Below are 13178 nucleotides of genomic sequence, written 5' to 3'. Positions count from 1 at the left end.
GACGCTGTGAAAAGCCTCCCCCGGCCCTTCCGCCGGGAGGGGCAGCGGGAGGTGGCGTTCGGAGGACCTGGGACCAGGCAAGGCGCGGCGGCTCTGCTTCAGCTTCAGCCTTCGTGCAGCTGGAGTCTACTAAGGCCCGTGCGCTTCGCCAGCCCCACCGGGCCGGAGAAGGGGTGCCACTGGTAACTCTGCCGGCCTGGCCGGGCCGTAAGGCCCGGTGTCCCCACGTCCGCAGAGCTTGTGGTGAAATATATTCTGTGCTCCAAAACGTTACCTGCAGCACCAAGGGCATGGGCTGCGAGTGATTCTTGCCTCCTTGGTGGCACCGAATAACAGGCCCGACGCGTGTTGCACTAGGGAGCTGAAAAATTGAGAGGGCAGGGGAGGAAATGGCGTGTGGTTGTCTGCATGCATCCCGTCTTATGACTAAACGCATAAAACCACATTTTACTAGCATGTAGCTGGATATATTCTACCAGAAGTATATTAGTGCACCAGAAAATGACAACAGTATTTTCACCTTAGAGTTGGGCTCACAGAGCAAACTGCTTCATGACCCCAGCTCCATGTCTCATGGAACTAGCACAGCAGCACCATTGCTGCTGAATAGATCCAACTTACAACATTTACAGATAAAGCTTAGAAAGTGTGTGCTCACTACCAGCAGAACTATTCCACCTAGGACTAGCAGCTGAAACTCCAGCCTGTCTCTGGAACCTGCTGATGCAGCACTCAGGAGCTCTGGCCTACTGTGTACCAGATAAGCAAGTTTTGACTTTTTTTACTTCTCAATACTTTATTATTTTGCTTTTTGCAGGCTTCAAACAGTTTTCTCATTAGTATTTAAAAGTAAAGGTAGGTAGGAAGGGATATAACAGAGGTTGCCTGACCTTGTACATTCCACTATTACCCACTGCTGCTGTTTCACATGGGCAGCAACGACACAGAAATGAGCAACCTAAAGAGCATCAAGAGGGACTACAAGGCACTGGGAGTGGCAGTGAAGGATTTGGGAGCACAGATAGTCTTTTCATCAGTCTTCCCTGTTAAGGGGAAGGGGGTTGAAAAGTCTGACAGAATAGGGAATATCAGTAAATGGTTGAGGTAGCGGTGTCATAAACAGGGCTTTGACTAAGCCATAAAACTTACATTCAGAAATCTGGTCTTCTGGGAGCTGATGGGGTCCATCTTTCAGAGGAGGGATAGAACATCTTTGGACAACAGTTTTCCAATCTAGTGAGGAGGGCTTTAAACTAGAGTTGCTGGGGGAATGGGTGCTCAGTCAATGCCAATGATACTAAGAAGCACCCCAGGCCTGAAGTTGGACAGCAACCTGTGAAGAGAGTACCTGAAGAGCAGGATAAGGGAACTCCAGTCAGTAAAGCAGTAAAGCAGCTGCAATGGAACCCCAACTTAAATGTCTCTACACTAACGCACAGAGCATGGGGAGCAAGCAAGAACTACAAATGCGCATGTGCTTGTGGGACTATCATGTCATTGACATTAGTAAAACATGGTGGGATGGCTGGCTCTCATGACTGCAGTGTAGACCTAGATGGATATAAGCTCTTTAGGGAAAAAACACAGGGGAGGAGGGGAGAGGGTGTGGCCCTCTACATCAAAGACCGGCTGGAGTGCAGAGCTCTACTTGGGCATAGAAGAAGCAGCAACAGAGAGCTGATGGGTGAGGATTAAAGGGAAAGTAAGGAAAGGTGACATTATAGTGGGGATCTGCTACAGGCCACCTGACCAAGAAGACTTAGTGGATGAAGCCCTCTATAAACAGATACGAGCAGCTTCACATTCACAAGCCCTGGGTCTCATGGGAGATATCAGCCACCCAGATATCTGTTGGAAGGGCAACACAGCAAGTTACCAGAAATCTAAGAGGTTCCTGGAACGCATAGATGGCAATTTCCTCTTCCAGGTGGTAAAGGAAGAGGTGCTGTGTTTTTTTCCTTAACATAAATGTTTTTTCCCAGAAGTTAGTAAAAATCAGTATCTTAATTTTACTCTAGTTAATATGGCACCTCCCCTTTGTCTTGCATTGACCTGGCACATTGCCACCTTAAATGAATGCATCACTGACTGTAGCAATATTGATCTCTCCAAAGTTTTGGAAATTAAAAGGAAATAAATATGCACTGCACTCTGTATCATAAAATACAGAGAAGCAAGTCTAAATGCAAGACCTGTGTGATGTGAAGGAAAGCAAGGTCATGTGGTCAGCCACCAGCATGGGAAGCGAAAGACCAGGACAAAATAACAATAATTAGCTTTCTTCTGTGGAAGAAATACTTGGTCAAGGCCAAACTCACATGTTTTATTTCCAGTATTTTATTTCATAAACATGGTAACAATATAATTGAAATATCAATGGGCCCTGACCAAAGTAATGTCCTAAGTTTACAGATGTACAAAAGAAACGTAGTTACCGATAACATAATTTTAGCACATTCCCACATGCCCAGCTTTTCTTAACATACTGATGAGTTTCAGATATGGGGATATCCAAATTTATTAAAACCCATACCTCCCTCACGAAAAAAAAAAAAAGACTGAGGAAAAAAACATTAATTATTCCTTCACAAGATTTTTATTGATATTAGCCATATTCAATCTGATCCTCCCAGACATCCCTTTTATACAGCATAATTGCATAGAACATATTATTTTATCTGTTTGAGAAAGTCTGATAAAGACATATTGGCATAGACCTGTCCAAGATTCTCTTTCTCTAGGCTAACTCTGGATTGGGCATCTGTTTTCTCTTTTGTCTGATGAACTTTATTCTAACTTAAGCTAATGTTAATGTATTCTTCCTCTATTCAATTATATTACATTTCTTTAACATTAGGGAACAGGGTTAAAGAAATCCAGTGTATTTTGCTTGCTATTTTTTTCAATTATTGTGGCAAATGCTGTGATCAGTGATTTACTAGTATAAGGTCAGCAGTATCTTTCCACAGAAGTTAATTACATTTACATAGTCCTAAAGTTGCTGGTGGAGAAAAAAAAACACAAACAGCCAAAAAACCCAAACAAAACCACCCAAAAGATAAAACAGAGTGTTCATGTTTACAGGGTTCAAGGTTACAGGGCAAAAGAGAAAGGAACTGGGTAGACTTACCAAGTTTCTTAAAACATATGGCATAAATCTTATTTAAGGCATAAGCTACTGTTACGTAAGTTCTTTCTAAAGAAGGCTGAATTCAGTTGCTAATGACATTTCAAGGGTCCTATACTGTGTGACGTTATAAGAATGTCCCTGAAGCTAAAGAAGGCAATCCCTTTGGGAAGTTAAAAGCTATGTCTTGAGAAAATAATTTTACTGTGATTATCTTATCAGACAAAAGAGAAATTGTCACAAGCTAAACATTTGTCCATTGCTGAAACTTCTTCGGGCTTGCAAAACACATCACCTTTAAACGAGTTAACTCAGATACTCTTCCTCAGTACTGGTGTCAGGATTAAAAGTATTCCTTTCAAGCAAACCAACAGTATAATCGAGAAAACTGAGTTCAGTAAAACCAAAATCCTTTTTTATCATAAGGTTCAATTTGAAGCCTACATCTAATATGAAGATTTATCTTAAAGCAATATTAAAGTTTCACTAATATTAAAGAACTGATAATTGTTTCACTTTCTCATATAGTAGGATCTTAGAAGCGTTTCACCTGTACTTGGTATTGCATAAGATAATACCTCTGGAGTTGTCTTAAGGTTGTTGGCAGCAGTTGTGAATTCACAACAGAAAACAGGTTCTTTAACTACTTTGATTCATCATGGTATCAGATAGTTTATTCTTCCTCTGATGCACAAGAGAAGAACTTTTCTTCTTAAGAGGTAGCACTAACTCCACTGACTCATGCTTTTTGGCTAACAAGTAGATAAGATACTCATTAAATTTATTATCTATTTGTTACAATGAACATTTAGATTCTCAAGTAAAAAAATAAATCACTAGAGAGTAATTTTATAGAAAGATGCACATATATATATATATATATATATATATGCACATAGTTCTGGTCAGTACATAACTGTAACCCATAAAGTACATACATTCCAGTACTGTTACATACATAAGCCTTGTATTTACCTCAGATTTACTCCTGGGGAAAAAAAAAAAAACAACAAAACCAAAAACAAACAACCAGTTCAAATAACCATACAAGCTGATTCTAACAGCTAAATCAGAGCTTAATCAGAAAAGAGAAAAATTTATAGGTGCTGGTATTTCAGTGACAAGCACATCTCTGATGTGACACTTAGAATTTTCAGTCTGCCCACTTCTTCAGTGTCCAGAAAATTCTTACACGGTTCAAAACAACACATTCCATCAGTGATGAAGTGATACATATGCTTCATGAGTGGCTGAAATTATGTATTTTCATGAAGTTTCTATATTACATGAGTTAGGAGGGGAGGACAGAATGGGAGAAACCAAAGTCTTTTTTCCTTTATTAGGAAGACTTTTCAAATGCTTCCTATATCTTAAATAGAACTTTGCTCTTTCAGTAGGTTGTAAATAAAGTATCAGCACATCTTCTACATAACACATTAGAAAAATAATGTGAATCTTGAAAATTGCTTTTTAAATAAAGTGCAAAAGCGAAAGGTTGATGTTCTCTCAAATAAAAGTACTGAATATAATAAAAAAAAGAAAAAAGAAATATTAACAATTTGCATAGTATTAATGCATCTTTTTCTTGGCTTTGCGCTTCTTGTATTTTTGGTCACGCTCTCTTTGTCTCACTTTGTCATCCTCAACACTAGTGTCACTGTCACAATTTTGCTGTTCTCTTTTTCTTTTAGAGGTGCTTCCATCCATCTGGTGCATTTCACATTCACTTGAATGTGGCAGAGCCAGTTCAAAAGAACTCTGTGCAGACTTAAAATCTACAGCTTGATTCTGATAGGGAGAAAAGGAAAAATTTGAAGGCAATGGTGGAGTCATCTGACAGTAAGGAAACTGCTGACCCAGTGAACTCTGTACTGTGTATTGCTGTGCTAAAAAATGGTTCATCTAGAGAAACAGAAATTTGAGTTGTTAATACTGTAAAGAGGAAGTTCTGAAGAATTTAATCTTGCATGCATTACAACTTCTACAATGAAAATACTAATACATTATAAAATAACATAACACAGAATGTTTGAAAATAAAACATTTATTGTATCAACTAGTCTACCTGGAAAAAGTAGACAATCTTTCATGGCAAAGTAAGAACAGAGGTGTCACCTGATTTAAGATTAAATGCTAATTAGTCTTTGTGTAAGGTAATCAAACATGGCATAACTTCATCTTTATATGTTGTAAACATCTCTAACTGCAATGCCTGTTGTTAATGTAAAGACATACACATCTGCATTTTTTTTAACCGGTTTAACTAATTAAAATTAATGTGAAATAAAGCATTCCTACAAGGCACAGTGAATTTCTAGATCAAAGTGCTCTGAACACCATAGTAATTATCCAGCTTCTTTCTACAGTCCCTAAAGTATCCCAAGAGTCCCCTCTCATACAAAATGCACATCCCAAATACAGACATAGAGGTCAGAAAAGAGCATCTTTCTAATGATGGTCAATAATCTGAAGAATTAGGGGGAACATGTCTGAGTAGGTAGCCTGCCTGGCTGACCCAAATAAAGGTAAGGAAGATGCATGATGGTGTACATGTCAGGAGGTTGCTTCCTGCTGAAGGTGCAACCAACTTACTATTGCAGACATACTGCATACCTTCCCCCTCTAGGAAGCAGAAAACACAGTGAAGTCAATCATGTGCTTTCAGTATTTATATACTGGTGTTGCTACTGAGGAGTGGGCTTATCAGTGAGCACAGTGAGGGAGATGGTATACTCCCAAACTGTCCTACCAGAATGGAGGGAATGGGAAAGTTTGTGCATGCTTCAGCTCTTCTGAGAGTGCAGCCTGGTAAGAAGGAAGGCAGGCTACCAGCACATCTGTGCAAGAGGGAACAGAACCTCTCCATCTTACTGCTCAGGTTGCAGCCTACAAGAGTAACCTGTCCAGATACCATACCCCTTGTACAGTTAGAAAGTGCCTGCCAATTCCTCAAGTCAGATTGGATGGCAGCAAAACTGTCCAGTTGGTACCTCACAATCAATTCTGGGTTTATTCAGTCCTAGCAATCCAAATTCATCAGATTCAGAAACACTGGAATGTCTCTGGTGAGTAAGGCTTGGCTCACAGTTTGCTATCTGAAGATACCAGTTCCCTTGTCTTGAGGAGTATCTCAGACAAAAAAAAGATTAGGACAAGAATGGCCCAGTGTGCCAGAGTCTGTTAGAGGGGAAGTGGAACACAGATTCTCACTGTCCACTGGTGTGAAAGTAAATCATGAACACAAGAACTGCAGGGATATGCACTAGATTATATATGGCAGGAGGGTTCAACTCAAAGATCTCCAGAGGTCCCTTCCAACCCCTAACATCCTGTGATCCTGTGAAAAATTTCAGGGGCAGAAACCCTCACAGTCTCCTTGCCCCAGTTTGTGCAATGGTGATTTGTTGGGGGAGTTTTAGGACATTTCAAACTTCTGCTGGGTATTTCTGAACTAAGCAGAAAAGCTAAGAGGTTTCCTGACCGCTTAGTTCTATAGGAAGAAGCTATTGCTTGCAATGTTGTAATTTTACTATGTTAGGTTGTCTCACCAACGGGATTTGATTTGGAACACAGTGCAGGAGAGCTCCATCTGTAGACTTCAGTCATTTTTCGCCTCCCTAACCTAAATAGCTTTAAGACGTTCCTGCAGTATGAAAATAGTTTGGTTTGGTACTAAAATAAACAGACCTAATACAGTAAAAGTTAGGAGCCTAAACCACATTTTAAGACTCTTGTTTGCAAAAGAGCTCCAAAATTGTTAACTTTTAACACAAACTCACCATCTTTTGAAAGCCTGAGTATTCATGAGGTAAACTATTGTTCATGGGAAAAGGAGTAACAGGAAATGGAGGATTTCCATAAGGCTCTTGATACCTAGGAAAAACAAGCAAATACACAAGGACCAGACATCTACCACATACTGCTTAATAGAGTGCTGAGACTTAACTCTTCAGTTAAAATAAGCAAGAGGAGAATTGAGATATTAACAACTAGACTTCCATGAAAAAATATTACAAAGGAAGGAAAACACAGCCTCATGTGCATAAGTGCAAATGCAAAAGAGTTCTGTATTTTTGCCATCCAAGTTTAGCTTCCACAGAAAGCTCTGTCACATTTTAAATAAAAATGTTGAAACATTGAAAAATACTGAATCTGGGGTGTTTAGACTTCCACTGCAAAAGGCCTACACCTGTGCGTTCATATGTGCACGACAGCTGCTTGTATAGATACAGACAAAAAAATACAGATACAAACTCAGTGGTGTTTAAAATGTTGTCAGATTTTTTTCCTGTTACAGCTGCAAACATTGCCAGTAAAACCACTGTATTTCTGTATTTTCTTATGGTCCTGTATCTTGCCAAAACAAATAAATGTACAATTCAAGCTAATTGAACCTCTAGCAATATAACCCAAACACTAACTGTGCCCAGTTGCAAGTCATCAGTAAGGATGCAATTAAAAGCATGCAACAGCTGTTTTAATGAAAAGCCTAAAGATTGCTCTACCACATCAAATTATTTTAAAACATCAATTTTAAAAAATTTTAATCATACAGTTAATTCACAGCTGATCTTTTTTACCTATATGAAGGTGAATATAAGTCAACATAGTTCTCAAAACCCTGTGTGGGACTGCTTAGTTCTGATGAGTGAGAACTCCCTGTAAATAAGACAAGAGCATAATGACTATTCAGTTACAACTATTCAAATAACAAATCAAAACCACAGAAAGCATTCTGAGTCATCTGTAGTGTGCTAATGTATCTAAGTTAGAATATAAAGATAAGGTGCCATTTTATGGCAGGTAATCTATAGCATCATTTTACCCCTTAAAGCAGTTCATTTATCATTTACTTACAGAAGCATAAATCAGGAATGTTGAAGTAATAAAGAATAGAGCAATTCCCATTCAGTTACAGACGTAAAAGATGTTTATGATTTTAGGAACCCCAGCCATTGAACTCTAAAGGCTGTACAGAGCAGTTTCTAAGTAAGGAGTGGCACAGTGCAAAGTGGGAACATGAGCCCTTAATGTTTGGCTTGCAAATTTTGTCTGATCATTATCTCTCTAGGTTTATTTTCATAAACATAAAATGAAGAATGTGACTCTGATTTAACTATATTCTTCAAACGATCCCTTCCACTTAAAACAACAGTTCTGATAACCCTGTGGCTTTAGTATAAAAATTATTAAACCACTTGATGTGGCAGCACTTATTAAACTAACTTTTCCTGACAGTGTGCAAATTAAAGTCACACCTTGGTTCCTAAATATAAACTGGCATGAAAGCCTTTGCTGCAGTGTTTTCTATACAGTGTAGTCTGAGCTAGCTTGTATGTTATGCTGTTCTGAACCAACCTATTGTATTCTCTTAGTAAACAAAAAAATAGAAAGACTGAATCCTTCCAAATGCAAAAGCTGCCAGAAATTTTTGTTAAAAACCCATGGACCTGAATTTGTTTCAATGATAAATCGTCATATTTGTAAAAGGCTTTAGGATACAAAAGTTGTTATTAGAAAAATGAAAAATTTACAAAAACTTAATCGAGACTAACATACCAAACCGATACTGCACTTTAATTGGTTTTCCATACAAACGGATTCCATTCAGCAAAGCTATTGCATAAGGCACTGATTCTTCGTGCTTAAAGCAGACAAATCCAAAAGACTTAGGTGTTCCTTCTTTGTCCTTACAAATCGTCACTTTGATTAATGGTCCAGCCTGAAAGAAAGCTGTATTATTTCCTTACAGAAATTAAAAGAAATTGACATTTCATTCTATTTTAAATATGTCATAGTGAGGTATATTTAGCCATAGTCAGAAACCATATAAATTTGTCAGTATAAAAATCTCAAATTTGAAAATCTCTTCACATTCCCCAAGCTTGAATTCTGAGCATTCTGCAGACAAAAACTAGCTCCACAAATTTTAAAGGGGAGCCAAGCATCACTTTATAATGGGTAATGTTTAGTGTTTAATAATCAGATGTTTTTGATGATTTTAAAAATTATACCTGATGCAAGGAGACTAATTTAGACTCCATAGCAAAAGTTATTTTTTGCATGTACAATTATTAGTTGTTTTTTTTTTTCTTTGCACAGCTAATACAACTAAGGAAAATTGATACCAGTTATCTAAAAGTTACCTATTTCATTAACAGGCTTCCATTTTAGTCTTGTTTAAATCTCTAAAATGGGCAGCATCAGCACTGTGGGAAAGCAAGATTCTGGAAGCACCACAATATCTTCTGTCACCCTCATCACAATTGCATGACATGAAATCAGGAAGCCTTCTATCATCTCATCAGAGAGAACATACTGTTTTTGCCGCTCTTCAAAGAAAAAAAGCCAACCCAAGCCCCATCAGTAAAATAAAATGCTGAACCACACACTTTGGCTAAAATTCCTTCACTGAAAAGTTCCATCTCTGCCTACATGTACCATTTCAATCCTTGCATGGGACTTCTAGAACCAAATTAAAGCAGTGATAAACACTGGCTCCATGTTTAATCATTTTAATAAGAGCTACTAAAAATTATGTTTTTCTACACATGCTGGAATCAGTGTATTAAATCACCAAATTAAGTTTCTCATCAAAAAAACTATACATACAGCTAGTTTAGCAGAGAGAAAAGAAATGCCCAACAGCAGTCTCCTGCCATGCCTCGGAAGGGTTAAGGATGCAACTTACCTCTAGGATACAGTATCTGGATAAGCAATGAAGCCAATGTAAGTTATAAAAAAAATCCCTCAGTACAAAACCAAAGCAAAACAACAATAAAAAAACTACATCCCAAACCTGAATATCTAAATTACTACAGTAGAAGAATAATTCTTTGTTTTGAATTAAAAAAAAAAAACCAAACGCACTCATTGGTGGAAATAGCTTCCATTACTACTGATGCAGTAGTAAGTACTTTTCAGTAAAAGTCACTCAGAAATCATCAATGGCTTTAGAAGAACTAAACTGCATAAACATTCAAAATAAACACAGCATATACTCAAATGAATAAGCCATAAAAAGTAATCTACTTTATTAATATTCTGCATTTTCAACAACAAATCCGCAATTTGTCTGCTGCGAGCATTTAGAGTGATGATGTGGTGCCATCTCCCTTATTATACCCTCCATGTTGTCAGAATAAAGATATTAATTACGATTGTCATCTGTGATAATAACGTACACTTTTGCCAGCTGCATATAAACTCATCCTCAATTAAGATGCTTCTGCTGAAAAATGAAACGCTCCCCAGCCCTCAACCCTGGTGAAAGTAGGGAAGTCATACAAATAAATACAAAGGATCAAAAATAATGTAACATTATTTTTATTATTGGTGGAGAGACTACGCAGCAATGGATACTACCTAGGTTGTCCTGTGCAGGGAATCTTCAAAAAGTTGATCTCATCTTGAAGTTTTCTGGGCTTTTTCATCTGTTTTTTGTTTTCTTTTGTTGTTTTTAAAGAAACAGTATGAGAAAGGTTCTTAACACGTTTATTTTTCAATTCAAGTGGCTCCTTAAAGCATTTTTGTTGTTCTGCACTACCCTGCATTTTTTAAAAAAATTACATGTATACAGTCTCCTGATTATTATCTGCCTAATAAGGAGGAGGATGTGGTTCTTCAAGAACTAGAAGCAACAGAGTCCTTTGCAGGTCCAACTTTTAAATATGTAGTCTTCCTGTTCCTAAGTAAAAATAGGAATAGTTTAAAAGCAATAACAAGTACTTGTTCATAATTTGATGGGGGGAAAGCTGCAGGTTAGGAGTGCGTGTTTAGGATTATGCCATAGCAGGAGCATTGAACTGTATGCTTTCCAAGAAAGGACAATATTGCAATGATAAGCATGTGCTGTTGCAGCAAAAGACAGAGAAACTTGAGTGAGAACCAGATGAATCAAAGGAAACAGATAAGCAGCTGTTATTGGGATGACCTAAAGACCCAGATAAAGTCAGCAGTTCTGTGACTGCTGCAGATTATACAGAAGAGTCAGACAAAAGCACATTCTGAGAGCATCTGCTCTCAGAACTTGCACGGTATTATTCATGTCCACTGGCAAGATAAGCTTTCTTAACCTAAGATTTACAGTTAAACAGCAGTCTACTGTTCAGTGTTGGAAACAGGTAGGATTACTTGCATAGAAAATAAGACAGAGGGAAAAAAAAGGAAACAAGTGTTTCTTAGCTAATTTTATGAAAAAGTTAAAACTTGAAAGTTACAAAGAGATGGAAACTGCTTAAATCCCAAGGGGCCTCAGTATACCAAATGAAAACGCCTTTCAATGCAAATGGGGTAGCATACAGAGATCTTGCATAGTTAACAGAACGAATATCAGATTAATCAGTGGAATGATGGCCAATAAAAATAGTTTTGATTAGCAAATAAAATCACAAGAGAACAGATGATTCTGTCCACATCTCCTTATTTTGCAAACTCACTAGAAGGAAGAAAGGTTCACTTCCAAGACTGAGGGAAATTAGAAACAAGCTTGTCATCATACCATCACGAAGCTGTCCAGTCAAGAGCTTTTTACTTTATTGTGGTTGACTACATCATGTCAGATGGGGGAAAAAAATTAAAACCACCACGGAAATACACCATAAACAAACTCAGGAAAATCCCACAGTCAGCAACTCTTGTTGATCCACCTTGAAATCTGAAGCTTGCATTAGTGATAAAATGCTCCCTCCTCTCCATATACTTCTCCATCTTTTGTTTACTAATTGAAGGTTAATAAGTCTGGCTTAGCCAGAGATTTTGTCAATCTGAGATCAAAACTGAAGCCAAGTCAATGTCAACATCTTGTCTCTGCTTTCTTCCTCCTTGGCATACCTTATTTCCAAAGAAAGAGGACAAAACACAGGTTTTGAAACTGGTCCAGCTACTTTTTTCTCCCCACCTCTCTGAAAATCTCATCCACGGAATTTTAAATATCTTCTCAAGCCTTGAAACATAAGACATTTAGGTCTTATGTATTTACACCTGTAATGGTCATTTACAGGTGTAAGTCCTGAGCCCCACCAGAAGATCATTCACACTGTTTAATAGTTTCAACCTTGCTCAAAACACAATCAGGTTTTACACTATTTTCTCTTAATCAAATTACCGATCAAAAATGGCATACTCAGAAAACATCTTTTAAAAGAGTAAAAAATATTTTTTTCCCTTAGAGATTAAAAAAAAAAAAAAAAAAGTCTTTAACTACCTAACTCGAGGCCCATCTAAGGCACCAAAACTTGCACAGCCGGGATGAGGCAAACCCAGGGATGGGGAAATGGGCAGGACAGGGACCTCTCCCACCCGCGACGCGCCAAGGGTAACGGAGCCGAAGCGGCCGGCGCGGCCGGCGGTCGTGAACAGTCGAGATGCGGCGCGGACGGCGATGCGGGCTGGCTTGCGAGAGGCAGACTGCGGCTACCGCACCCTGCGGCGGGCTGAGGAGAAGCCACGGCCTTCCCTGCCCAGCGGCTTCGCGCCTTCCGGCCGCCTGCACCGCTTCGCTACTGCGGCGGAGGCTGCCGTGACCGCTCTCCAGCGCAGAGCGCCGGTGGAGCGAATCGCAGCCAGAAGCCTTACTTCGTCCCTGCCCGGGCCCGGGCCCAAAACGGCTGTAGTGCCTGGCTGGGGCCCGCTGAGGCCTCCGCCCTGCGGACCCGTCCCGCCCCTGGAGGCCCGCCTTCCACCTGCAGGAAGAGCTCGTAGAGGATCTCCTCCCGCACGCGGCTCTCCAGGTTCCCCACGAACAGCGTCCGGTCCGCGTCTTCGGACCGCCCCGGAGAGGACATGGTGGCGCCACCGCCGGGTCCCACCGAGAGACCGTAAAGCGCCGCGCGGTCGGGCGCGTTGCTAGGGAGCGAGCTGGGGGTCCAAGCGCTCTGTGCGAGGGGTGGTGCCTGGCGTCTGCTGCGGGTGCGCTGTGAAGGAATACCGCACAGGGTGGGGAGAGCAGAGCGAAACGGAGCGCGGTGGGTGTTGCTGCCGCTGGAGGCCGCCTCGTAGCTGTAAATAGACCTGAGCAGCCTGATCTAGTTGGAGATGTCCTGGCTTACTG

General features: G+C 39.7%; 1 protein-coding gene across 1 annotated transcript; it reads right to left on the bottom strand.

Moving 5' to 3' along the window:
- Nucleotides 1–4696: 4696 nt before the first annotated feature.
- RBM11 (RNA binding motif protein 11) lies at nucleotides 4697–12912 on the bottom strand. The gene is made up of 5 exons (XM_054390459.1): nucleotides 12811–12912; nucleotides 8687–8849; nucleotides 7708–7786; nucleotides 6907–7000; nucleotides 4697–5029 (listed from the first exon to the last, which is right to left on the bottom strand). Exons 1-5 carry the CDS (start codon nucleotides 12910–12912, stop codon nucleotides 4697–4699), a joined length of 771 nt encoding a protein of 256 aa, XP_054246434.1.
- Between the last annotated feature and the right edge of the window lie 266 nt (nucleotides 12913–13178).

This window comes from Indicator indicator, chromosome 1 (genome assembly GCF_027791375.1).
Source record: "Indicator indicator isolate 239-I01 chromosome 1, UM_Iind_1.1, whole genome shotgun sequence".
Lineage (NCBI taxonomy): Eukaryota > Metazoa > Chordata > Aves > Piciformes > Indicatoridae > Indicator > Indicator indicator.
Note: the sequence above shows the minus strand (reverse complement) of the source record. Positions and strands in the feature narration are given on the sequence as shown.